We start from the raw sequence: 24,504 nt of genomic DNA, 5'->3' as shown, positions 1-24,504 counted from the left end.
GACACCCCCTCAGATGAACATAGAACCGGCCCTGACAACAATAACCAACTAATGTGATAGTATTGCTTAGACATTGGTGTTACATGTTATAACAAGGAGTTATTATGAATTGATAAGTTTTATGTTGACTGCTAACTTATCGCGATCCTTCTTCTTTATATGAGCTGGAGATCAATACCGTGAGGCAGAGTTCAATTACCAAACCAAGTTTACCAAATAAATTACTAATTTTTGTACATTGTATCGAATTAAATGATCACATGCTTCACCAGTTGTGTATAGCCTCTTGTTAAGTAATCCTTTGAGTTTTGATCTTGCAGTCGTACTTTTCAGCTATGAGAGTGTTTTACGCGTTAGCTAGACTCTTGATTTACATAAACTAAAGGCGAATGCTCATCGTTTACATGATAACATAGCAAAGGCGCACGAATTTATCGTTGTTCTTAACTCCATACATATTTTCGTTCTTAATAATCTCCATGAAAAGACTACAATCAAATCAAGGGAGATCAGTCAAGGCATGTGTTTACAACATGAAAAATGATAGTAAACCTTATTAATCTGACCCTTGATAAAGAACAAAAGAGAAAACACAAATCCATTTAAAAACTACTTCATCCGTTTAAACTTCTTATTTTACCTTTATTAATGAGATGCACAAATATATATGATTTTTTTTTAAATTACAAATTTCAATTTTTTGAACTCCATTATTTCCAGTCTAATACCATCACATAAATTGAAACGTAACAAAAAAGTGATCGACATGAAAGAAGGTTTATAGCATTATAATTTATAACATCTTTATAGTATATATCTTTTATGAACGAAAATAATTAGGTGTCATGCGGAAGCTAGCAACGCAAACCTCGAAAGACCATAAGTAAGAAGACAAAAACGAGAAATATATCAAAAGAGACACAAATAATTAACGTGGTTCGATCAACCAACCTACATCCACAAGAGAAGATGAGCAATTCACTATAAATATGAAAGTACAAATAATCGAGAGAAATAACCCCACACAATTCACTCGAAATAAAAAGAGGTTCACACAGGTGCTAACGTAACACTTGTGTCTCACAGTTTCCCCCCTGCACAAAACTCTCAAAGCCCTTAGGATTACATTATGAATGCTACCAAGTTAAAAATGAATAAGTTTCTATTTATAGAGTCATAAACATTTTCCTATAAGAAAAAGGACTAGCCAAATATGGAGACATTGTGTTTTCCTTTTAGAAAAAGGAAAATCTAATTATATTAGAAAAGTTAGGGCAAACACCTAACAATATCCATCTCAATTATCACTAAAGAAAAACAACAACAACAACAACAAAAAATTAACAAGCGTGAGAGTGTGATATATATTATACTCCCTCCGTTTTAATTAGTTTGTCTAATTAGTTACTTAATATACATAAGTCAATTAATGTATGCAAAATGAGTTCTTATTTTACATTGTACCAATACATAATTAAACTCAAGAAAATTACTCAATAGCAATATTAGCCTGTCCACAAAGATTTGCACCTACATTATTATCATCATGAATATTCTGATGAACTTCTTCCATTGCTATTATATTTTTCTGATTTGTTCTTGATCTTTTCCTTTTTTTGTCATAGCTAATTCCTCTAGACTTTGATTGAAAATTACGAACATCGCGTAAAAATAGCTTAACTGCTCGAGCCCCAAACGGGTTCATTTCCGAATTCCCTCCATGTTCTTCGTAAGCAGCACGAAGACGCCCTATAAGAGCGTCCAGACTTCCCCATGCTTGCCTTAAAGGGCAAGCACAGGGTGCTGGAGGATCTCGTACCCCGAAAAAGGGGCAAAGTTGGTTATGAACTTTAGTCTTACCGAACTGGTCCAAGTACCTATTAGAATAAGAAAATATTTTCATATTTAACGGCGGAATCAGGAATTTATATAAAATTATTCAAAAAAAATATATGTTCAAAAGCAAAATTTTAGACTCCTTTATATCACTACAATAATTCCTTATGTCAAGAGGTACAACCGTTTATTATATAACCAAAAAAAAGTTATAATTTTGCACCATAACTTAAAAGAGTAAAAGACAATAAAGTAAACATGCCTATTTATAGGCTTACATCGAAACATAAAATCTAGAAAAATCCTTAACTTTTACCCTAATTTTAATTAAGCACATATATATATAAAATCCTTATTTTGACTAACAAAATTGTGAAAAATAGAACCTAACATTAAAAAACAAAACTAATATTCCTCGGTTTCAAGTTGTAGTTTAATTTGTTTCTGTTTGATTTAACACAGAGTTTAAGAAGGTAATTTTTTTTTTATTTTATAGTTTTAAACTAATGATATGTATAATGTACCATAATGTTCTTTGTATAATGTACCATAATATTTTTCAATCTTGTTGTCATAAATATGACATGACATGAGATATTGAAATTAAAGAGTTGCTAAATTAGGAAGAGACTTTCCTTTTGAAACGGACTAAAAACAAAAGTAAGATAAACAAACTGAAACGATGAATTTTTTTTACAACATGCTCCTATCACAAGATCACACAGTAAGCTAACAAAATAATTAATGCTATATATACACATCTAAGTGTTAATAATACTATTAAACTAAGTACTGTAAAAGAATTATAGGTTAAAAATTTGTATTAAGTATTATTATTCAAACAGAACGTACCTTAGAAATTCCAGAACATGAATGCTGTTGCAATGAAGAAGTGACATTAAGGGATGATGATTTCTTAAATACTGACAGAACGTGTTCCAATCACGACGTTTTTGGTTCTCATATCGACTCAACGGAGGAGTTGAGAGAGTGTTAACGTTGTTACTCGGATCAACAATATTAGCAAAATCCATATGGTACTGAATGAGCTAGATATATGGTTTAATTTCTATCTTATAATAATATGTTAAACGCTAACGAGCAAGAAAACAAATATACCCTAAAAAAGCCAATGGCTACTTTAGGGTCACAGAGAGAGCACTAAGAAAAATCCCCTTTTATTGACTGAAAAATTTATTGGTTAGTAAGAGGAGGGTAGGGGATTGGGTTGTTTTGGTTGGGGGGGGGGGGTCAAATATGTAGTTGACCTAGTTAGTTTAGCATGTTGGAGATGAAAATGAAAAAATATTGGAGAATATATATAATCGATCTGTGGATAACAAAGCCAATGAAGATCAAATTTATAGAGGTCTAAGTGGTGTACTAATTAATGACACTGAAATATATATGCGTATAAAGATTGTGGCTATCGTACAAAAAATATCAGTAAATAAATGTCGTTGTATCCTAACTTTTTGGTAGTGTTTTTTGTTTTAAAAAAATGAGGAATTTAGAGAGACATGATATTATTCATTTGTGAAATTTTTGTTAAGGGGGGGACAAAATAGTGAGAAGTGAAGAGAGTGACATTTGTAGAAAGAGTTTATATTGTGATTCAAAAAGGGAAATGTTCTTAATTTGTCATTTATTTCAACTTGCATAAATGTAATCTACTAAATGTTAGGTTTTGCTTGTAAAAGTTGTAACCCCTACTAGTATTACTCAATATGAGGGCACGTGTATAATTTGAAAGCAACAATACTATAAGGATAACTACAATCCAACAACTCCAAGGAAACTTCATGGCAATTAATACATGTAGGGTGTGTTTGGTAAGAAGAAAAATTTTGTTGTATAGCGACACGTTAAACGAAGATCGACGCACATAATTTCATACTCTTAAATGAAGAGGGATGCAAGAATATTGTGCTGGATAATTTAGAGTACTTTGAGAGTCATCGATATTTTGAGTGATGTATTGAGTTTGAAGGGGGTAATCCATAATATGAGAAGGAGAAGAGTGACTTGGTTAGATGAAATTCCAGTTAAATTTCGAAGGAAGCATAGGCAAAGTGTATTTGAAGTGGCTAATTAATTGGGTTGATTAATGTCATTTTTAGGATAACTAGAATGTCCAAAGAATGGAGGTGAAGTATACTGATTCAGTTGTACAAGAACAAGGGTCATGATATTCAAAATTGCAACAACTACAGGTGCATCAAACTACTAAGCCGCACTATGAAAGTTTGAGAGAGTATGGTTGAGATGAGAATAAGGATCATGAATATGTCTATTTTCTAGAACCGATTCGGATTCAGGTTGGAGCGATCGACAATGAAAGTATTGGAGCAGTATAGGGAGGGGAAAGACTTATGTATGGAGTTCATCATCCTAGAAAATACATATATATGACTAAGTCCAGAGGAAGGTTTTATTTAGATGTTTGGAGTCTAGAGGTGTACTGCATATTTAGAGTGATTAAGGACATGTACGATGGAGCCAAGACCCGAGCGAGGACAATGAGAGGAGACTCGAAACACGTCCTAGTCGAGACAAGATTGCACCAATGATCAGTTTTGATTCCATTTTTATTTGTCTTGATGATGGATGAATACACACGATATATAAAGAGGAAGTACGTAGCATAGTGTGTGTGTAATTTACAGACGATATAGTACTGATTGACGATACACAAATGAAGTTAACAATATATTCGAGAGTTGGAGACAAACCCAAGAGTTTAACCACTTCAGGAGGAGCATGACTAATACAAAGTACATGAGTACAAGTTCAGTATAGCATCACTGGAGAGGATGAGAAAATTGGGATTGATACACAACTCATTGTCAAGAGAAGAAAGTTCAAGTATCTTGGGTCTGTAATACAAGAAAATTAAGATATCGATGAAAACGTCGCACATCATATTGGGGTAGATATAATTAATGCTCACATCCTATATCCTATATGATAAGAATGTGTCAACTAGACTTCCATATAAGTTAGAAAAAGTAAAGTCTAAGCGCATATGACACGAAAAAGAAATCCTATTTCTATTGAGTGTATGGTTGTTAGACCAACTATACTGTATGACTCGCACAACTATTATACACACGTGTGAAGTGTTAGTACAACTTATTTAATTGAGTAGCATTATTTTATAGGGACCATTTTGAGGAAATTTCGCAAAAATTGTGGTTTAATTTTCTCATTCTTAAGATATGCATACTACAATTTATAGCACAAAACAACAAAAAAGTACTATTATAAATTGTCTTTAAAATTGGCAGCTAATTTCAACTGAAATCACTGCTTTTGGCCCCCACCTTCATTAAACCATCTAAATTAATTGTTACTAGCCAGTCCGGTTGACTCGAAAACGAATCTAAAATTTAAAGTTTATGAATTTTTATAATATCTTCAAGTAATTATTTTAAAAATAACTAAATTTGTAATTAAATATTCATACAAATTTAAAAAGATACTATTTTCTCCCATTCTATCTCTATGTATATCAAATTTTTAATTGATTTCTTAACATATATGTATTTGATTTGGAAAAAAGCTACGAAATTCACGTGAATCCGTAAATGACTATAAATTTACTAAGAAAAGTTAAAATCTAGAGAAGTAAATATATAGAGATAAACTAAGGGATTTAACATATATTTATATACATAAGAATATATATTTTTTAATCTATTTTCACTGTAATTTTCCAACGAATAAGTGTTAGCTGTTGGTAACTGCAGCCTTGAGTATAGAAATTCACTGTCCAAACTAAATACTTTGACCTCTGTACTCTCAACACAGAACTTGTCCTGCAACTTTTGGCTGCTTAATTCACACCTGTTTAATGCAACTGCTTTGGTTACAGATTATGGTACAATAGTGACAGCAATAACTTACATAAAAGGGCAGTTCAGTGCACTAAGCTCCTACTATACACAGGATCTGAAAGAAGGCTGAACCACAAGCATCTATTTACATAATGATACAACTCTACCGCTACCAAAACAATATCTTCAGTCTCGTTTTTTTACTGAAAGAACAAGTTACTTCTCCCTTACAGACCATCCAGAAGGGAAACAAATGCAGTCAAACCTCTCTATAACGGTATTGTTGCTAAGATATTTTGGATGTTAGAGCAAAATGTTGTTATAGAGAATATATAACATAACATGAAAAGTCAGTTTCAAAGACATTATAGTGAAACTTGTGTCTAAATCAATATGCTCAACTAATTAGACCTGCTGTTTCCTCAATTGAATCTGGAGCAAAGCCCATATACAATCATATGTACAGTGTATCATGAACAAATTATTCTAATGGTTGTAACTTGTAAGTCACAACTGTGTTCAACAATAAGATAGTTATCCATATGGACATTCGTTCTCTACAAAATATCTGCTTCCAAATTTGTGCAGATAATTAGGACAAGCTAAAAATGTACCGAGTTCAAAGGTCAATTTTTTTTATCTCAAGCTAGAAGTGGACTGACTCGCAGGAAAATTTCTGATGTAGCCATAAAATCATGTTGCATCTCCACCAATGAAGCCTGGCCTTTACATTCACCGGTAGATTTCTTGCTGGATAAGCAAATTTATCTGGTCATTTCCTGAAACCAGCAGATTGCTTGATACACGAGGATTGGCATCGATCTGACTGTCTGGGTGCTAGTGGCATCATGTTGGTTAAAACAGCACCAAAACCAATCCCACAATCATGAATGGGGATATTAGGTATTCAGGGAACCAACTGATGGGATATGATCAAGGAATTAAGCGCAGAATAGTCATTGCCAAATGAAACGGCCAGGGGTGGTAGCTTCATGGGGAAAAAAGTTAGCACCCATGCAAAGTTCCGTCTGAGGAATTTGTCCGTCTTCCACAAGCAATCAGCATAATCTTGATAATCTCTTCCGTTTTTGCTTCTTTTTAGCAGCAGAACTACTTGAATTATTGTTGATGCTGGAGGGGAGAAGAGCAAGAGCTGATGGTCTGCCAACAGATGTTCTGCCCTTTTTAGCAACCCATCTCAAAGGCATATTATTTACTATGGTGCCAATATCATTAGACTGGTTTAGCTCAACAAGCTTCCGAATTTGATCAAGCATCTGATGCGTCCATGCTGTTGACAAATCCAATGCGATTGAATCATCCACCGGTTTTTTTGACAGACTATCTAGAATCTCATTGAATGATTGAAATGACATAGAAGGTCGATAAGATTCAAGATTCCCACATATCATATTGACTTTAATAACATGCTTGCACAGATTTCCTTGCATTGACCATTCACAATCACAATGGGCAAATTCCGATCCAGGATTCCAAACTAGTCGTGCTATAGTGCTGTCTTTCTGGCTCAAAACTTTTGCGAAGGAGTTATCCTTGCAATCCAAGGTCACAGCAGCATCAGGAATCTGCAGAGCTCTACGCCAAGAAGTGGTGGCAATATACTCTGCCTTCACATTTTGAAAAGAATCACTCTCATCTGCATATCGGTCAAGCCAGTAGCTAGAGTGTAACTCAGTTGTCAATTTGTGAACTAACCAATCAACCCTCTGGAGTGCTCCAAGATGTGAATCATCATATAGTCTGACTTTCAGCTTGACATGATATGCTTCTATTGCACCAGATGCTTCCTGGCTCGCAAGAGGTAATGTCTTCATTGTAGTAAGCCACATTTCTGTACTATGAAAAGAGCAATTATTACAGGGTAATACCGGCAAAAGATAGAAAAATATTCTGAACAGATGATTTTATATAATAAGGTGAAATAAACTAAATATAAATGTAAATAATGGGGTGCATATATAGTATAGTTATATTGTTTCTATCTGATTTATATGTTTTGTGTAAGATTATGTTCTTCTTCTTCTTTCTTTGTGACCAAAGAACTTTTCTAGGTAACAAAAGTAGATAACAAACAAAGAGATGATCTAACCAAATTTAGGCACCCATGTGGCTTTGAAATACTGCAAGAAGGCCATTTGATCAACAAAATCTTGAGAAAGTTCTTCTAAAGCAACAAAAGGATCACTTCCATCCCAAATGCTGTACACTATGTTTCCTAGACGCTTAAATATATCTCTTTGATCTTCAATATTACTACATTTCTTGATGATATTTCTCAACCATGATCTACGGATCCGCCAAAGTGAAAATAGAACTGGACATGAAAATATCTCCCTGGAAAGACATTAAGATCATGTAAATTAGTTATAGAACCACATGACTGACCAGATACAGAGAAATGGTAGACTACAAGAATTTTGCCTTATGGGGTCAATTTCTGCTGCAGCATCGTCAATTAGAAAACCGTTGACTTTCCATGTTGGATCAACCGCATGGACACGATCATTTAGAGCTTTCATCCATTTACTCACATCAGGCTTGGCAATTGTGCGGGTGATGATCCAAGCAACAGGAAGGGCGTGCTGTCTTGAGTCAAACACAAGAAGTGTGCACAAAGGATACTGCCATTTTACACAGATTTAATTAGAACTATGGATATGTCGTCAAGGTTTAAAGGAAAAGACACAATTGCTTTATTACCTTTAGTTTCTTTATACCAAATGTTGAATCAGCTGCTATGAGACTACAGTGCCCAAAACGAATCATTTGTTGTAACTGCCATTCAGTTTGGATACCCAAGATGAATGGATCATTTTCTGATGTATCCTGATAAAAGAAAACAGACTTCTTATTGCGCTCGACCCACAATCTTATGCTAGCTTGATCATCTAAATCCAACTCATGAGTAGATCTTTTAATAATCATGCCAAGTTTGTGGACATACTGAGCAGCAAGGCTGTTCACTTTGGCATCAGAACCACAGTAGCGTTGAATACCCTCTATATGCTTTGCCAAAACATTCTCCTCAGGAATGCCAAGATAGATCATAGACATAGTTTGCTGTTGAATCTCATTGCAAATGTAAGGAATCTTTTTTGCACCAGGGCCAATAGCATCTCTATCAAGTGGCCCATGGCATACAAAACCGGACTTGTTAACATGACGCCTGTTGTTATATATAAGAAGTGCAAGAGATGGACGGGCATACAAACGCTTCACTATAAAATGACAAGTGCAGCCCCTCATGGACTGGGGTCTAGCGGCACGGTTTCGAGTGTTAAGCCGATATCGTCGACTTGGTAAAATACCACCACCTTCTCCATAATTTTCCGGGCCAAAGGAACACCAATACCTGAAATAACAGCATGACAAAATATGAAGGAGATACTCGTAAATAATTTCAGCTTTCACATTCATATTATACCAAAAGTTATCAAAAAGGTAATCTATTCCGCAATATTCTGTAATAAGAGCAGCCCTTACGATTATTGAAATCTCATGACTTCTCAAACAGCTACAACTAGGTGTTACTCTCTTATTCCCATGATTTTTTCCCTAAATAGTCAAGCAGGTTTTCACTAAAGAGGATATTTTACATATTTTATGTGGTAGAAAGTTAAAAACCTTCTTACGATAGTACATATTATGAGCTTTATTCTTTGCCGTTGCAAAATTTAGTCCTAGATGACCTTGATCTAGTTTGACTTTAGAAAGTCAAATACTAAACAATTATGGGCAAAGGAATAACATATTGGTCGAAATAGTAAGTATTCAAGGGATAATAGTGGCGACCTAGGAATCTTGAATTAATTCTCCTCTTTACCAAAAAGGATTCTCCAATCAGGTTGCCAAGCAAGGATGGAAAATTCAGTAAGGAGCTGTTACAATTTTATCCAGAAACAAGATGCTGACTGGGGTCTGGGAATAGATTGAGCATGAAAATGTTGTGGAAAACAAAAGCTCCTCCAAAGTTTGCGTGCTTTGGATGAACACTGCTACTTTAAATGCAATCTTTGACACAGGTAAACTTACAAAGAAGTGGACATGTCATCTGCAGCAGGGATTTGTTTTGCACGGATTATGTGGAATCTACTAGTCATCTATTCTTCTCACATTGCAGCCAGATATGGCAGATTTGGTACACTTTTTCATAATCTTTTTGGTGTTATGACAAGCTGGCAATATCATAAGGTAGAAAAGAAGATGAAGATCTGGAGGCCCACCCCTATATGTATCTTGTGAACTATTTCGTTTGAAAGGAATAGAAGATGTTTTGAGGGGAAACAACAACGTATATCTTTTGTTAAAAACAGACGTTACCGAATTTGTACTTTTGTTGTAAGAAGATCATGGTAAAAGATACGACTCAGTCCTTAAAGATTTTGGATTTTGTAGCTTAGGGTAATCTATTTTTTGTACTTTTTGGATTTTGTACTCTATTGATAGAGTACTTCTTGGTACCACTTTTCGGCACTGGATTCCAACTAGATTCAGAAAATGGATAAATTTTGAGTCATCTTTGACTAGATGCAGACTTAAAACTTCAAGCCCAACAATGACTAAATACATGAATGACATACAGGATTATGATATGACCTTAAAACAATTACATGACAGTGAGAATTTACCAACATATGTCAGATATAAAACTTTGTTATATAAAGTAAATTTATGAAGCTTAAACTACTAATACAACTCAAATGTTACTGAGGAAGACTGAGTATTGCTTCATCCTCCATCGTTTAAATTAGGCAAAGTCCTCATAGTTAGCTCTTTAAATTAGTTTTTTGTTTTGTCTGAAAACAGGAAGTTCCACTTCCTTGATTCTTGCCATGTCCCCCCACCCACCCCGAAGAGTTAAGCATTTACAAACAATCCTCTACATTCAGACTTATTTGCCCAGAAAATTCATTCCTAAGTTAATCCACCAAAAGATCAGGCAATAAAAAATTCAAACAAGTATGTAGTTTACTTGTTAAAACAAATAGAACGAAAGAAGAGGTCAGCATGACCATTATTCATTTCACACAAAAAAAAAAGTAAGAAGAGATCAAATGATTTATCCTGAAATGGTTGAAGCACTTACAGCCTGTACTCCAAATATTCATCATGCTTATACTCCTTTAAACTGCCTTTGCTTCTTTTCCTTCCCCTCTCTATGTGAAACCTTGTTGGGAATTCCACATTACAACACTCTCCAATGATAAAAGCATCAACTCGATCATAATGAATAAGGGCAACATCATCATGACGTTCTTCATTTCCGAATTTGATCCAACTCAAATCAGATGCTGAGAAGTCTTCACCGGGCGGATCTTGCACGGGGAGTTCAAGAATGGACTCAACTATCTCCATCTTCTAAAATATTCTGAATAATTAGTAAGGCACATTACTAAGGCGGTCAAACTAGCAACAGACAATCAACTTCAAGAAGGAAGTCAATTAAAAAAAAGATAACAGGGGCTAGCTGCCTCCATTGGACCACATGATCTGCATGCATTTTCATTTGAAAGCACCCAACTCAATAACTGCCAGGGGTTAGAGAAGGAGAAGAAGACATTTCAATTATCTAAGCCTCGAATTCCCAACTATTTTGGAGTCCGCTAAAAGGTGAATACGACATAAGTGGTTAGATTCATAATAGTAAACAGACAGAAGGCAAAAGGGCATTCTCCATCCAAAGTATATGTGAAGTGACCTACAGATAAAGGTGAATGAAAAGAGAGGTGGGAAAATCTTGATTTGATTTTGCTTAAAAGTAAGATTTTCCAGCAGATTGATCAATCGACAAATCCGCATAAACTTGCCTTAATATGAAGATGAATCTCTTTATAGCCTACTACACCTTTGATAAGTAGCGATAGACTTTATAAAATCAGTTGCTACGGTATATGATAAAGGCCAGATAACAGCAAGCATTAGAGGTAAGTCAAATAGAAAGACATGTATTTGGAAAATTCATAGGCACTAAAATTTATAATATCTCCATGAAGATGTAGCTCGAGCTGGAAGATTGATGGCAGTTTTAGCATTACATCAACAGTTCAAATTCTCTCAACATCTTGACAAATGACAAAAAATCATAACCAACAATAAGAAATGATAAGCAGAGCAGTCCCTGAAATTGGGAGACGGAGAAAACGATTAGAAAGCAAAAAAATTTTGGCTCCTAAAACCAACTAAAATGGAGGTCATCATTGTCATTTAAGTTGAAGGCACTGGAAATGATGGTGTTGACCTTTCGGTGCTTCTGTACCTCTGATTCTCAGGCCCTCCTCCCATCCCCAATCCAAACTATATCAACCAACTAATCTTCAATCCCAAATTAGCTATGGTCCATTATATGAATCCATTCCGCTCTATCCAAACCATTTCATTCCAATACCAACTAATTTATCTTTTAGCGAAACTAGGCCATTAAAAATAAATAAATTAGAGAGGAAAAGGGTATCAGATGAACAGGTCAAAATCGGTAAAACATGTCTGCGGCCACCTTGGCCAAAAATTTATACGACTAGTAATACCAAAAGAAAAAACCAGGAAAACAAAAGGTGAAAAGAAAACAAGAGTATTTACATACAGCAAAAAACCCACAAAAAAAAAATCTTTTTCAAGCTCCACTCAGGCACCAAAAGGTTTTATAAAAAAAGGAACAGAAAAAACAAGAAAGTGAAACAGAAAGTGTTCAAGGCAACATTTGGTTTTGGCATACTAGCGAACTATAGTTAAAGCCAACTATATGAAGACTCTCTACCCATTCCATTTTATTCCGTATTTAAAAGGATACATTATTCTTACGCTATTTTTTACGTTGAACACCTACTGCAACATCTCGGAACAGACTCTATTTAGCAAAACTAACTAATATAGACATAGTTCAGAGCAAAAAACAATATTTCCAGTTTCCAACCAAAAGACAGAAAAAAGAAATCTTAATTCTTGCTCCACCAAGGCTCCAAAAAGAAGAAAAAAAGAAACAGAAAGAACAAGGAACTGACCCATAAAATGTTAAGGGCAACATTAGGAACAATTCGTTTTAGTATACAGACGATAACAGAGCAAATTAAAAATCATAACAACCACAACAATCAACCAATGTACTACAATTAAACCTCAAACCTCAAAAAGTAGTTAAAATCAGCTACATGAAGCCTTCTGTACCCATACCATCTTATTTTGTACTTAGAAGGATTCATTATACTTGAAGTGTGTTCTACCTCTCGTGAAATTAGGAAAATAAAACGAATTTGTTCTTGTCTTAGGTATATAATTTGAAATTTAAATATAGATAATAGAGTTACACTAATTTTTAAGCTGAACATCCAATGCAACATCTCAGGACCTACTCTATTTTACAAAACTAGCTAACATGGGCAGAGTTCAGAACAAAAAACAACGTGCCCACCTCACACCTCAAAAGCTAGCTCTTGAGGGGAGGGTTGCTCAAGCCACCCCTTTTCATCCGATGTGGTACTCTTCAACATCCACCTCAGGCCCAGTGCTGGACATCTAGTGTGTGGGATGGGAACTGTTCTGATACCAAGCCCAAGGTCCATTTCTTTACCGTTCTAAAAAAGGAATATGTACATACAGCAGATACCCACAAAAAGAAACATATTCAAGCTCCACCCAGGCACCAAGATTGAATTTTTTTAACAAAAAATGAACAGAAAGAGCAAGAAATTGACACAGAAAATGTTCAGAGCAACATTAGGAACAATCGTTTTAGCATACAGTCGAAAAACAGAACAAAACAAGAAATCACAACAACAACCAAATCAACCAATAAACCACAATTATACCCCAAACCCCCAAAATTAGTTAAAATCAGCTACATAAATCACCAAACCCATCCCATTTTAATCAGTATTCAAAAGGGCTCATATTACTTGCACTAACTTTTACACTGAACATCTACTGCAACATCTCGGATCCGACTCTATTTTGCAAAACTAGCTAACATGGGCAGTGTTCAGAACAAAAAACAATATTTACATGCAGCAGAAACAAGGGTATTTACATACATCACATCCCCACAATAAGAAACATATTCAAGCTCCACTCAGGCACCAAAATTGAATCTTTTTTAACAAAAAAAGAACAGAAAGAGCAAGAAATTAACACAGAAAAATGCTCAGAGCAACATTACAAACAATTCGTTACAGCATAAAGAAGAAAACACAACAACAAAATCAACCAACAAATAGCAATAAAGCCTCAAACCCCAAAAATCAGCTACATGAAAACACCAAACTCATTCCATTTTAATCAGTATTCAAAAGGGTTCATATTACTTACAGTGAACATCTATTTCAACATCTTGGGGCCGACCCTTTTAGCAAAACTAACTCACATAGCCAGAGTTCAGAACAAGAAAAAAAACAAAAACAATGATATTTTCAGTAAAGAACCAAAAAAGAAAGCATTTTTACTGACCCCAGAAGAGAAATTCTTGTTCTTGTGGAGAACTAAACAAACTATGAGAGTATTAAAGATGTTTTTTTTTTTTGCGTGGGGAAGGAGTAATAGGGATGAAGGCGCAGCAGCGGCAGTAGAAATGTGGAGGAGGTTTTGCTTATTGATCATTCTTTTTTCTTTTTTTTTAAAAAAAATTATTTTTATTCATTTTTTGGTTTTTTGACTTTTAAGGTGACAAATTTAACTCATAAAAATATGATTCGTTCAATTACTTAAATTTGAATGGGTTAATGATTGATTTATTTATATATTAATTCAGTTAATTTTGATTTGTTTAATTTAACTTAATAAAAAGTCGGGTTGATTTGTTGACTCATGTGAAATTTTATTAAAATATGTGTAACTTTTTTTTATTTAATGTTTTACATATATAATTATACTCAAGAAGAAAATTTTATTAACTAATAAGCAAATTATAAGAAAATTGTGTTAAAATATAGAACTTAAGGTGAGTTTGGTGCGTATGGAAATATTGTTCAGAAAAGTTCTAAAATTATCTCATGTTTGATTAACATATTTAAAAAATGTTTATTAAATAAGTTTATTTTTCTCAATTTTTTTTAAAAAATGACTTTTCTACGTAAACTAAGAATTACATTTTTCAAAATTTTCTTTCAACCTCACTATCCGATTTTGACCTAAAATTCGGGACCTAAGCTTGATCCAAGTTTCGACTCCCATTGACTCGAGAACCGACTCTCGATCCTGGCTTGAATAGGGAGTTAGCTCCGGAATCAGTGTGGGAGTTGGGTACTAGATCGAGGTCTAAAGTCGGCTCTCAGGTCGAGGTCGAGGTTGGAGTCAGGAATCGAATAGGATTTTGGTCCGTGTTAAAGTGTGGGGATTCAGGTATGGTGTTACACTATTTTTTTTTCTTCATACTATGCATGTTTTGGAAATAATTTTTTTTTATTACTAGCCAAACACTATAAAAATAAGCATGAAAATCATTTATTTTTACTAGCCAAACACACCTTTAGTAAGGGCTTTAGCGGTTTGTGCTATAGTGATTCACAAGAATGACCTTGGAAGTGGATGTCATGTATCGAAACTTCAAGTTTAATATGTTTCAGTTTTTGATGTTGAAGGTTTGCCTATGAAGTAAGCGGGGGTTAAAAGTTCAAGAGTATTCATTTTCTAGGGTCATTGTGTGCAATTTCTTAGTTGTGATATGACTTACTCAGCCCATTTTGATTCAATCTATTTCAATAATAACCTCAAAATGATTATTTAAATCATTCTTTTATTATTTCAGTCCGTTTAATTCCTCTAAATTTAATTTAACTCACTTATTTACAATCACTAATCTTAACTAGTTATTGCCTTAAGTCAACAACACCATATATATATATATATATATATATATATATATATATATATATATATATATAAATACTTGATTATAATTTGATGTGTATACCTTAGACAGGGGGCACACTTTTATTTGTTAAAAGATACAACCTAATAAGCATTTGATCGCGCATACAATTTTTTTTAAAGTTTAAATTGTAAGAACAATTCATTCAGAGCACAGGTTTTCAATAGAAATAGAGTTTAGTTCAAGTATTTAAACGAAATATCCTTGCAGGCTTAAATCTAGCGATGTATAACGTCTTCATTTTAAAAATGATTAAAATTTATAAAATTTAATCATCATAAAATTACCTTCAAATTTTGTGGAATTGAAGTTGAGAATCACTTTTATTAGACTAATGTAATTGTAAATTAAAATCAGATGAACAACTTGCTGACTAGAATTGACAACTAAATTCACTCTTCGAGATCTCATAACATAAGAGAGTCCCTTAAAGCAATCATTGGTACATGATGTATCGTTAGTTCAAGAAAAGTCAAAAAGGAAAAAGTAAAAAGAAAGAAAAAAAATACGCAGCAACCTTTGAAAAGCAGCAAAGAAAAAAAAAACAGTCCAAGAAAAAGTTGGCAGCAACTTTTGAAAAAAAAGTTGTTGCCTCTTTTGATAGAAAAAACGCAAAGAAAATTAACGCGTAATTTTTTTTACACATTTTCATTCTCCTATAAATAGAGGACCTTGTACCCTCATTTAATTCATTCAGAAAAAGAGAGAGTAAAAATACAAAGAGAGTTATACACCAAGATAAATATTGTAGTGTTGAGTGTCCTCTTTAATAGTTGTTCCTTTTACAAGAGAGAAGTGTTAATTGTTGTTTTCTCCTCGTATTTGAGAGCAGTGTACTCTCATATTATCATAGTAAGATACTTCTACCCCGTGATTTTTCCCCTCTATCTGTTTGAGGGGTTTTCACGTAAAATTCCCGTGTCCAATTTATTTTCATTATTTATTATCATATCAAACTTTAATTGTAGTGTTTCCTCCCCGATGGTTAGGTTGTATCTTATAACATAAGAAAGTCCTTTAAAACAATCATTGGTATTGGATATATCGTTAGGTTGTACCCCATAGCATAAAAAAGTCCCTTAAAACAATCATTGGCATTGGTTGTATCGTTAGATTGTGTAGAGTAGTTTTCGAGATATCACATCAGCCCTATCACCACTATTCCTCTCACCTTATAGAGACAACATATACTTGTAATTGTGAATTAAAGGACAAAATAATGATTCAAAAAGGAACAACATTATGAGCCAACATTCATCTCTTACTAAATCAAAAGGATAAATTTTAAAACTAGTCCAACCATAAACATATGAAGACAAACAAAGTTTTTTGATCACTAAAAGGACATGAAATGAAAAGTTTAACGATTGACTAAATTAGCAAATGAAACTGGCTTATCCCGTGTAGCATTTGAAACAGCTTCTAACAAAAAGAGATCATGTCTGAAACCGTTTATCCGGTTACTTGTCACCATTTTCTTCAGCTACTCCTGCTAAAGCTCGCTGCAGATATTTAACGAGAAGAAAGGTAAGCGAAGATTATTGAGTTTATGGGCAATCATTAGTTAATGTAGATGCTTCGACTTATTTAACTTCTTACCTGAAGGCAAGACACAGCATAGTGCACATCACTTTCTGAAATCTGGTGGTGCATAACAAATCTGACTCTGCAATCGGAATTGGCAACATCTCAGTAGGTTTTGGCTTTGATATAAAGAATGCAGGTCTATTACAAGCTGGAGGATACCAATATTTTGAGGCTTCATTTTTTCCATAAATTAGTTGACTAAAGGAGAATAGACAACAACCAAATCTTTCGAAACATATCAAAACTGAGGGAAAAAACGATTGTAGTGTTGTCAATCTTCTGTCTTACCAAGTACCAACAAATGCAAGTTTGAGCACTATTAGCAGATTTTGAATTGAAAAACTAGTTAAGGCACTACAAGTGCCTAAGATTATTGGTATCATCTACTAGAAATGCTAACAATCTCAATTATACACTGTTGCACAGACTTTTCAAAAAAGTCAAATGTTAGATTCTCCAAAAGTAGTGTTTGTTTCGACATCATTTTTGAAACATCAATTATACAAAGGCATAATTCATAAATAGGACCTCAAACTTAACTTTAAATTTTAAGTTGGTAGGCACTTTAACTACCCCACTCTTAATTAAAAAAAAACATGTGAATCCGACCTGGCATAACGCTTGATCGGGACGCAATTCAGGCGCGTCTGGAGTAAAATTCGAGGCCAATAACAGGAAAAAAAAAAAAGCGGAAATGACACTTATGCCCTTAATGAATCCCTTTTATATATATATCCTTTATTTATTCAAATCAAAATCCCATTTTTTTCCTCTTCTTTCTAATTCTATACTCAAGCTTTTTTTGCTCTTTTTTCCCCACCATTTCTGATCATTTTTAATGGAAATTGCTTCGAATTTTTTTTTGTCATTGTGGAGAAAGAGCTATAATGAAGATGACCCATATGACCAAAGTTGTAAAAAGGAACGAATTTATAGTTATGGTCTCAAAAAGATTCGACAATTTATCAATAATAAACTTTCAAAAGGAAAAAATTAATTATACCTGGACTAAATTGATGAAGAAGAAAAGGCAAACATCCAAGAATATCAACTGAAAGCACAAATCTTGAACAAATTTTCCTTCGATTTGCGAAGAAATTATAGCTAGGGTTTGCGATTTTGAGAAAATAGTGAGTGAAAAGGTGAATTAGTTGACTATTTTATTTTTAAATTTTAAAATCTACGTGTAAATTAGTTGGCAGCCATTGAATGGCTAATAAATCCACGTCACAGCGTTTGCCTTACACGCATTTAGGTTGCACGTGTCGAGTGTTTTTTTGTTTAAGCATGGGATAGTTCAAAAGCATGGGATAGTTCAAGTGTCTACTTGTACACTATGAAAGTTCAAGGTCCAACTATGGATGTGATAATCCAAGTGTTTGTACCTCTTGAACATGCATGTTATGTAATTTCTCATTAGTTGAACTCCAAACGAGCTTAGCATGCATAAACAATCAAGGAAAATATGTAGATATGCTTAGATAGAGATTTAAAGAACAAAAGGCAAGCGCACCTCAGTGGGCCTTCTGGTAATAAAAGTAAACCATATTGTTCCAAAGTCTTGATCAACTCTATTTCGCTGATCTTTGACCCCTTCAGTATATCGCAATATACCTGATGATAAGAAAAGAAACTGTAAGGAGCTGAAAGAAACTTTTACATTGCAAGTGCAATATGGGGTCTCTCTCTGTGGACTACTGGAGAGGAGAGATTCCTTTCAGAGGAAAGAAATCCTCCCCGGAAGCCAGTTTTTCCTTCATGCACTTAGATCTCAGCTTTATGCAGGTAGCTTTTTTCGAATGTAAAATAGTTAGTGAATATGGTAACTAGCTCATGAGAAGTTTTGTATCACTGGATTTATCTATTTTAGGTGATTAAGTCTGAACTAGGTCGGGCTACAAGCAAGGTGAGGTAGTTGTCTATGAGGAGAGAGGGTTAACCGGGCTGCTTTTTTAATCAATGTCAGAGCAGCAATGGTTCATCTGATTGAATTGCACATATTTCCGAAAACACTTATCAGCTGTTAAAACTTAAAAGTAAGCATCATCTTTTAAATTAAAAGAAAATTAAGCATCATTTCTGATGTTTCAACTTACAATGTTAGTCTCTACAGTAGCAACATCAACTTTAAGCCCTTTGATTTTGTTAAGTTCAGCTGAGAAGCAAATGGGAATCATTAGACAGATGAATACAGTTGGTTAATAAACTCTTATCGAATGGAGAAAATATTACCGGCCAAAATCTTAGCCTTTCTGTGATCTCCTTCCAGCTTAACAAGATTCTCTTGTAAAGCGGTAAAAGCAGCAGCACAAAGGACACCAACTTGCCTCATTCCACCACCTAGAGTCTTCCTCAGGATTTTGGCCTATAAACCGAAGGAAACAATGAGCTATGTGTCAAAGAACAAATAACTTTTTTTATGCAAAAGCATACATACCCTGGCAATGAAGCTCTTCGAACCAACAACTACAGATCCAACTGGAGCACCAAGACCTTTTGATAAGCATATCTGCACAGACTCTTAAATGAGCAGAACTTCGGGAAAAATACACTAACAAACTTGTCATACATTACAACATAAAGCATAGAAATATCTCTTTGTTTCTCCTTTAGGATACCATGTTATGAATAAAATGTATTTGTTCGTTACTCAATAAGTGGATCAGAAACAACTAGAGACAATAAAGAGAAAAGGTCATCTAGATTTTTGGTGATAATATCACTTACCGAAACTGAATCAGCAGCCTGTACAAGCCTATGAACAGGCACTCCAAGTGCCTAAATGACAGATTAATTCAGTTAATCAGAATTAACATAAAAAAAGAAGGCATACAGAAAGACAAGCGTATAAGCCCTTAAAAGTAATTATGGACAACTCTACAATTTAGACTCCTATAAAACTCAAAAATCCATGAAGTCATATGTCCATAGAAAAGAACGATGATTATTAGATCTGTCAAAAGTCAAAGCAGGCACTTAAGCTATTGTGCATAAGTATGCTTCTAGAATAAAAATGTGCTTTGAATCTAATATTTATCATTTTAACCACTCACAATCATTTTGTAGTTGTTTAGCAGAGAAAGATTGAACTACCTGTAGTTGAACATCCAAGTGAAACAAGCTAATCTTCTTAAATCAGCACGCCGATAAAATACATAATTTTTCTTTTTAACTTCAATAACCGTCCTCGAGAAAACTTATTCTATGTCTAATTGAGGAAATTAAGTTTCACTCTGTTGTAACCTTCCGAAAATTCCATTAATATGATCAGTTGATTCCAACAACACGGTACTCCAATTCTTCAGAATTTCAATTCTATATCCTAGTTCAAATGTAGCTCTTTAATTATCTTTCAAGTCCCATGAGATCTCAATTCACAAAGGTGCTACTTGTTTTCACATAGCATTGAACAATACTAGGATATTCTTCCAGAAACTACTGAAAATCAACAATACTAGGATATTCTTCCAGAAACTACTGAAAATCACTCATTTTTGAAGATCCATCCAATTCAGGGTAGCATTATTTACCGACTCCAGACAAAAGGTTATTTCCTAACAAGCAAAAAAATTGTGTACTCACAACTGATGCATTGAATATACGAGCTCCATCAATGTGAAGCTTCAGACCATACTTCTTTGCTAGCTCTCCGACTTTGTCTGTGTACTCCGCAGAAAGGCATCTGCCTCCTGAGCTGCACTCATAGAATGTTGTTGATTAAGAACTTGCATTATAAAGAGAGACAATACTCAAACTGACTACAGCAATCTGAGGAAAAAGATCTATACTCAAACTGACTACAGCAATCTGAAGAAAAAGATCTACACAGATTTTAGTCATGTTTTGTATCTAATATTTGCTAGGAGTCTTTTAATCTTGCTAGAGGTTTATGCCAATTGAAACGTAGAGAATTTATAATGCTAGAGGCACTAGTTCTTTTATAATATTGGACTGATATGGGCTTAAACAAAGTGACATGATCGGTGAAGATTCATTTAACCGATCCCAACTTGCTTGGAAGTGAAGCATAGTTGTTGTTGTATGGTTCACGATATGCTAGATATATACAGCTCTAACAAAAACTAGCACAAATCCAAAGCATTACCAGATAATACACCAATTTGAGGGTTGCCGTAAAAAAAGTTAACGGTGAGAGAATATTCTTACTGAGCATGTGAATTCTCCAAGCAGATCAGCCTAGTGGTCGGGTAACATATTTCAAATCTAGGATCTCGAATCGCAGCTTCAATCAGATCAAGATCCATGGTACCATCTTCATTGTTCTTCACTGTCCTTGGATGAACACCTCCAAGGGTGGAAATACCTCCATTTTCATAAATATGGATATGGGAATAATCACCAAGAATAATCTCACTGCCCCTAATTTGGCAATGAGTCAGCACACTAATAAGGTTGCCCATAGTGCCTGAAGGAACAAATAATCCTGCTTCCTTGCCTGTTATCCTTGCCATCTCAGATTCAAGGCGTTGGGCTGTTGGATCATAACCCAAGACATCATCATCCACTTCAGCATTGGCCATTGCGTTCCGCATGGCTTCAGTTGGTTTAGTGACTGTGTCTGAGCGAAGATCTACAGTTCTTACCACCATCTTCACCGAACTAGAAAACAGAAACACATCAATATATCCCTATAAGTAAATAATTTCATTCTTGAAGAACCATTCATCTAGCTTTAGTATGCCCATGTAATAAAAAAATAAAATAAATTGCAAACAACTTTTTCAGCAGCAAAACATCAACACCCGACAAAAAAGATTCTTAGCTGGAATTTCAGAAAGTGTCTAGGAAACACAGACCTATAGGCACTCAAACAACACGGCAGATGAAGTACGATCACCAGTTAACAAAAAGAGATAGTTTATCACTCACCATGCAATAAGTAAACCTGTCTCAAGAAGAAACTTGAATACAAATGGTAAAGGAATTAGTGACAGAGCTACCCTTGTCCAAGGAGTGTCAATTGGCACCCTTTTGCTGGAAAGTTACACTGTGTAGATCGGTAAAATTACTTTTATAGATATATAAACTATGTTGAATCCCCTTGGCTTCTTCGTGTGTTTACTCCTCTATATTTTGACTCTCTTTAGTGAAAAATGTGGCTTTTCCACGGAAAGGAATACTCTACTTTACAATCAACTGTCATTCACTAAGCCTCAATCCCAAACTAATTGGAGTCAACTAAAATCATCTACAAACTAGATAAACCGGAAAAGCTCATTATCTTTAATAGTGTGGAAGCACACCCCTAACAGTGTTTAAATTCCCACAAAAAGAAAAACAAATTGCTCTGGTAACTTATAGTAATATAAGCCATGTTAGTGTGAATAACCTTCTCTAAAATTAGCAAGATAAAACTAAGTTCCATTATCTTTACATATAAAAAAAAAGATAAATGATGTAACAGTTAGGTCACACAAACAATATGAGCATTTAACTCAAATCCTAAAGTTAAAGAATAGAGAGCTCAATATCTTGATAACCTCAATCTTATTTACACGAATAAGGGACATTATATACTACTACTCCCTCCATCCCAAAATAAGTGTCTATTTTCCCTTTTCGAGGGTCAATTTGACTAATCTTCGAAACTAAATTGAATTAAATCAACTCAATATAGGATTTATGTACACTCTATCCTCCCCAGACCCCACGAGTAGAATTACACAGGGTATGTTGTTGTATTTTAAAATTAAAATTTTGACATTCAAAAGCCATACGAAAACTATTATAAGTTGCAATTTTGATGGAAAAAAAAACATTTTAAAATGTTGGTCAATGTTCACATAGTTTAAATCTCCAAAAGAGAACAATGACACATAATTTGGAACAGAGGGAGTAATATAATTCAAAACTCTTTCAGATACTCATAACATCATACAGTTTAACACAAACATAAATGCTAAAGGAAATAGATATACGGAAAAAGTTCATACTTTGTAAGCTTCTCTGCTCTGTTTCTTCAATATAGCAATGCTAAAGAGACAATTCACTCAACTGCAAACCAAATTCCACAAGTCAATCACCACAACCACAAAAAAAATAATCATCAAATCCTTCAAAAAAAAAAAAAACTCACATACAAAGAAGCATTCCCCCTTCAAAGGAAAAAAAAAACCAGAACCACAAAAAAGAAACAATTTTTTTTCACTTTCCAACTCAATAGGTGTCTGTCTTCTAAGCCACAAATTTCAAGAATCAAAGAGAAATAGCACTAGTACACATACATACAAACAATTACCAACAATACCCAGTAATCAAGATTTGGAATTTTGCATAAAAATTCAATCTTTTTCCCAAAAAACCAAACCCCACAACCCCAAAATTACAAAAAGATGAAAAATTTTAAACATAACAACTTTTGGACTGATTGCAGTGATACAAAACAGAAAAAAACAGTGAAACAGAAGTACTATCACATGAACAAAAACATCATCAAACACCTGTAACGTCTGAAAATGAGACAGCAAATAAGCACATTTAATCACATGCATGCAATTTTAATTTTTTTTGGGGTCATATCAATATTTTGTCACTAAAAAGCAAGAATGGAAGGGGGGGAAAAACAAGATTTTGTTACTAAAGAAAAAGATCCATATGGCAAGTTTATAGCTTTTTCAGGTTTGTTTTACCTTAAATTTAATGAATTGGCTGTTTAGTAATTATATTCTCTCCACTTATTTCGTATTTATAGTTGCTCATTTTGATTTTGTCTCTTAGGACTCGTTGTATAATGGATAATTAATTTCAAAATTAATTTTAGAATAAATTTATCTCGAAAAAACTTATTTTGAAATTGTGGTGTTATTAAGGATGAAACAACAATTTTAAAATAACTAATTTCAAAATAACGTGTTCCCAATAAACAAGTCGCAATACTATATTACAAGGGATAAACACAATGACAACTTATTTAATACTCCTTTTTTTTTCCTTGTGTGACTAGATATGAAATTGAGCCCGGTTACGGTAATCTTAGTAGTACAGTTAATTAACCATTTGAACTTTCATCTTGTTGGTGAAAGTTCGATCCTCCATCTTATAATCATCTCCTCAATTTTCTTTCCCTCTACCCTAGTTTTGAAAAAGAGAAAAAAAATTAGGCCGATTCGATATTTGTTTTTTCTATCTATCTATCTCTAATATTAAGTAATTGTGTGAACGACTAGTTAGGTCAAATTTCTGAAATTTAACCCTGCCCACAAAAAAAAAAGAAGCTAATTGGTTAGGGAGGATTGAGAAAACATATTTTTGTGTGTTAGTAATATTCTTATGTTTGGTGAGAGTCGGTTCTACATAAAACCACTAAAACAATGACTTGCTGTTTCAATTTTTTAAAAGCCCCATTTT

At 34.0% G+C, this 24,504-nt stretch overlaps 3 protein-coding genes across 8 annotated transcripts; all 3 read right to left on the bottom strand.

Moving 5' to 3' along the window:
* Positions 1–1,306: 1,306 nt before the first annotated feature.
* On the bottom strand, positions 1,307–3,185 carry LOC129870764 (protein LIGHT-DEPENDENT SHORT HYPOCOTYLS 1-like). The gene is made up of 2 exons (XM_055945626.1): positions 2,689–3,185; positions 1,307–1,877 (listed from the first exon to the last, which is right to left on the bottom strand). Exons 1-2 carry the CDS (start codon positions 2,868–2,870, stop codon positions 1,490–1,492), a joined length of 570 nt encoding a protein of 189 aa, XP_055801601.1. The 5' UTR covers positions 2,871–3,185; the 3' UTR covers positions 1,307–1,489.
* Positions 3,186–6,066: 2,881 nt separating this feature from the next.
* Positions 6,067–14,345, bottom strand: LOC129870497 (uncharacterized). Of its 2 annotated transcripts, none has more exons than XM_055945305.1 (6): positions 13,992–14,345; positions 10,780–11,061; positions 8,394–9,045; positions 8,115–8,314; positions 7,783–8,027; positions 6,067–7,524 (listed from the first exon to the last, which is right to left on the bottom strand). In XM_055945305.1, exons 2-6 carry the CDS (start codon positions 11,046–11,048, stop codon positions 6,731–6,733), a joined length of 2,160 nt encoding a protein of 719 aa, XP_055801280.1. In that variant the 5' UTR covers positions 11,049–11,061; positions 13,992–14,345; the 3' UTR covers positions 6,067–6,730. The 2 variants fall into 2 exon arrangements, with proteins under 2 accessions (XP_055801280.1, XP_055801281.1); XM_055945306.1 differs by having other exon boundaries at positions 14,130–14,345.
* A 2,465-nt stretch (positions 14,346–16,810) lies between these two features.
* LOC129870649 (low-specificity L-threonine aldolase 1-like) lies at positions 16,811–23,808 on the bottom strand. 5 transcript variants are annotated; one of them, XM_055945478.1, is made up of 11 exons: positions 23,787–23,808; positions 23,091–23,151; positions 21,304–21,756; positions 20,719–20,830; positions 19,864–19,914; positions 19,574–19,645; positions 19,369–19,501; positions 19,233–19,291; positions 18,650–18,750; positions 17,149–17,215; positions 16,811–17,051 (listed from the first exon to the last, which is right to left on the bottom strand). In XM_055945478.1, exons 3-11 carry the CDS (start codon positions 21,744–21,746, stop codon positions 17,010–17,012), a joined length of 1,080 nt encoding a protein of 359 aa, XP_055801453.1. In that variant the 5' UTR covers positions 21,747–21,756; positions 23,091–23,151; positions 23,787–23,808; the 3' UTR covers positions 16,811–17,009. The 5 variants fall into 5 exon arrangements, with proteins under 5 accessions (XP_055801453.1, XP_055801452.1, XP_055801451.1 ...); XM_055945477.1 differs by lacking the exon at positions 23,787–23,808 and adding an exon at positions 23,598–23,745; XM_055945476.1 differs by lacking the exon at positions 23,787–23,808 and adding an exon at positions 23,234–23,463.
* Positions 23,809–24,504: the final 696 nt, after the last annotated feature.

This window comes from Solanum dulcamara, chromosome 10 (genome assembly GCF_947179165.1).
Source record: "Solanum dulcamara chromosome 10, daSolDulc1.2, whole genome shotgun sequence".
Lineage (NCBI taxonomy): Eukaryota > Viridiplantae > Streptophyta > Magnoliopsida > Solanales > Solanaceae > Solanum > Solanum dulcamara.
Note: the sequence above shows the minus strand (reverse complement) of the source record. Positions and strands in the feature narration are given on the sequence as shown.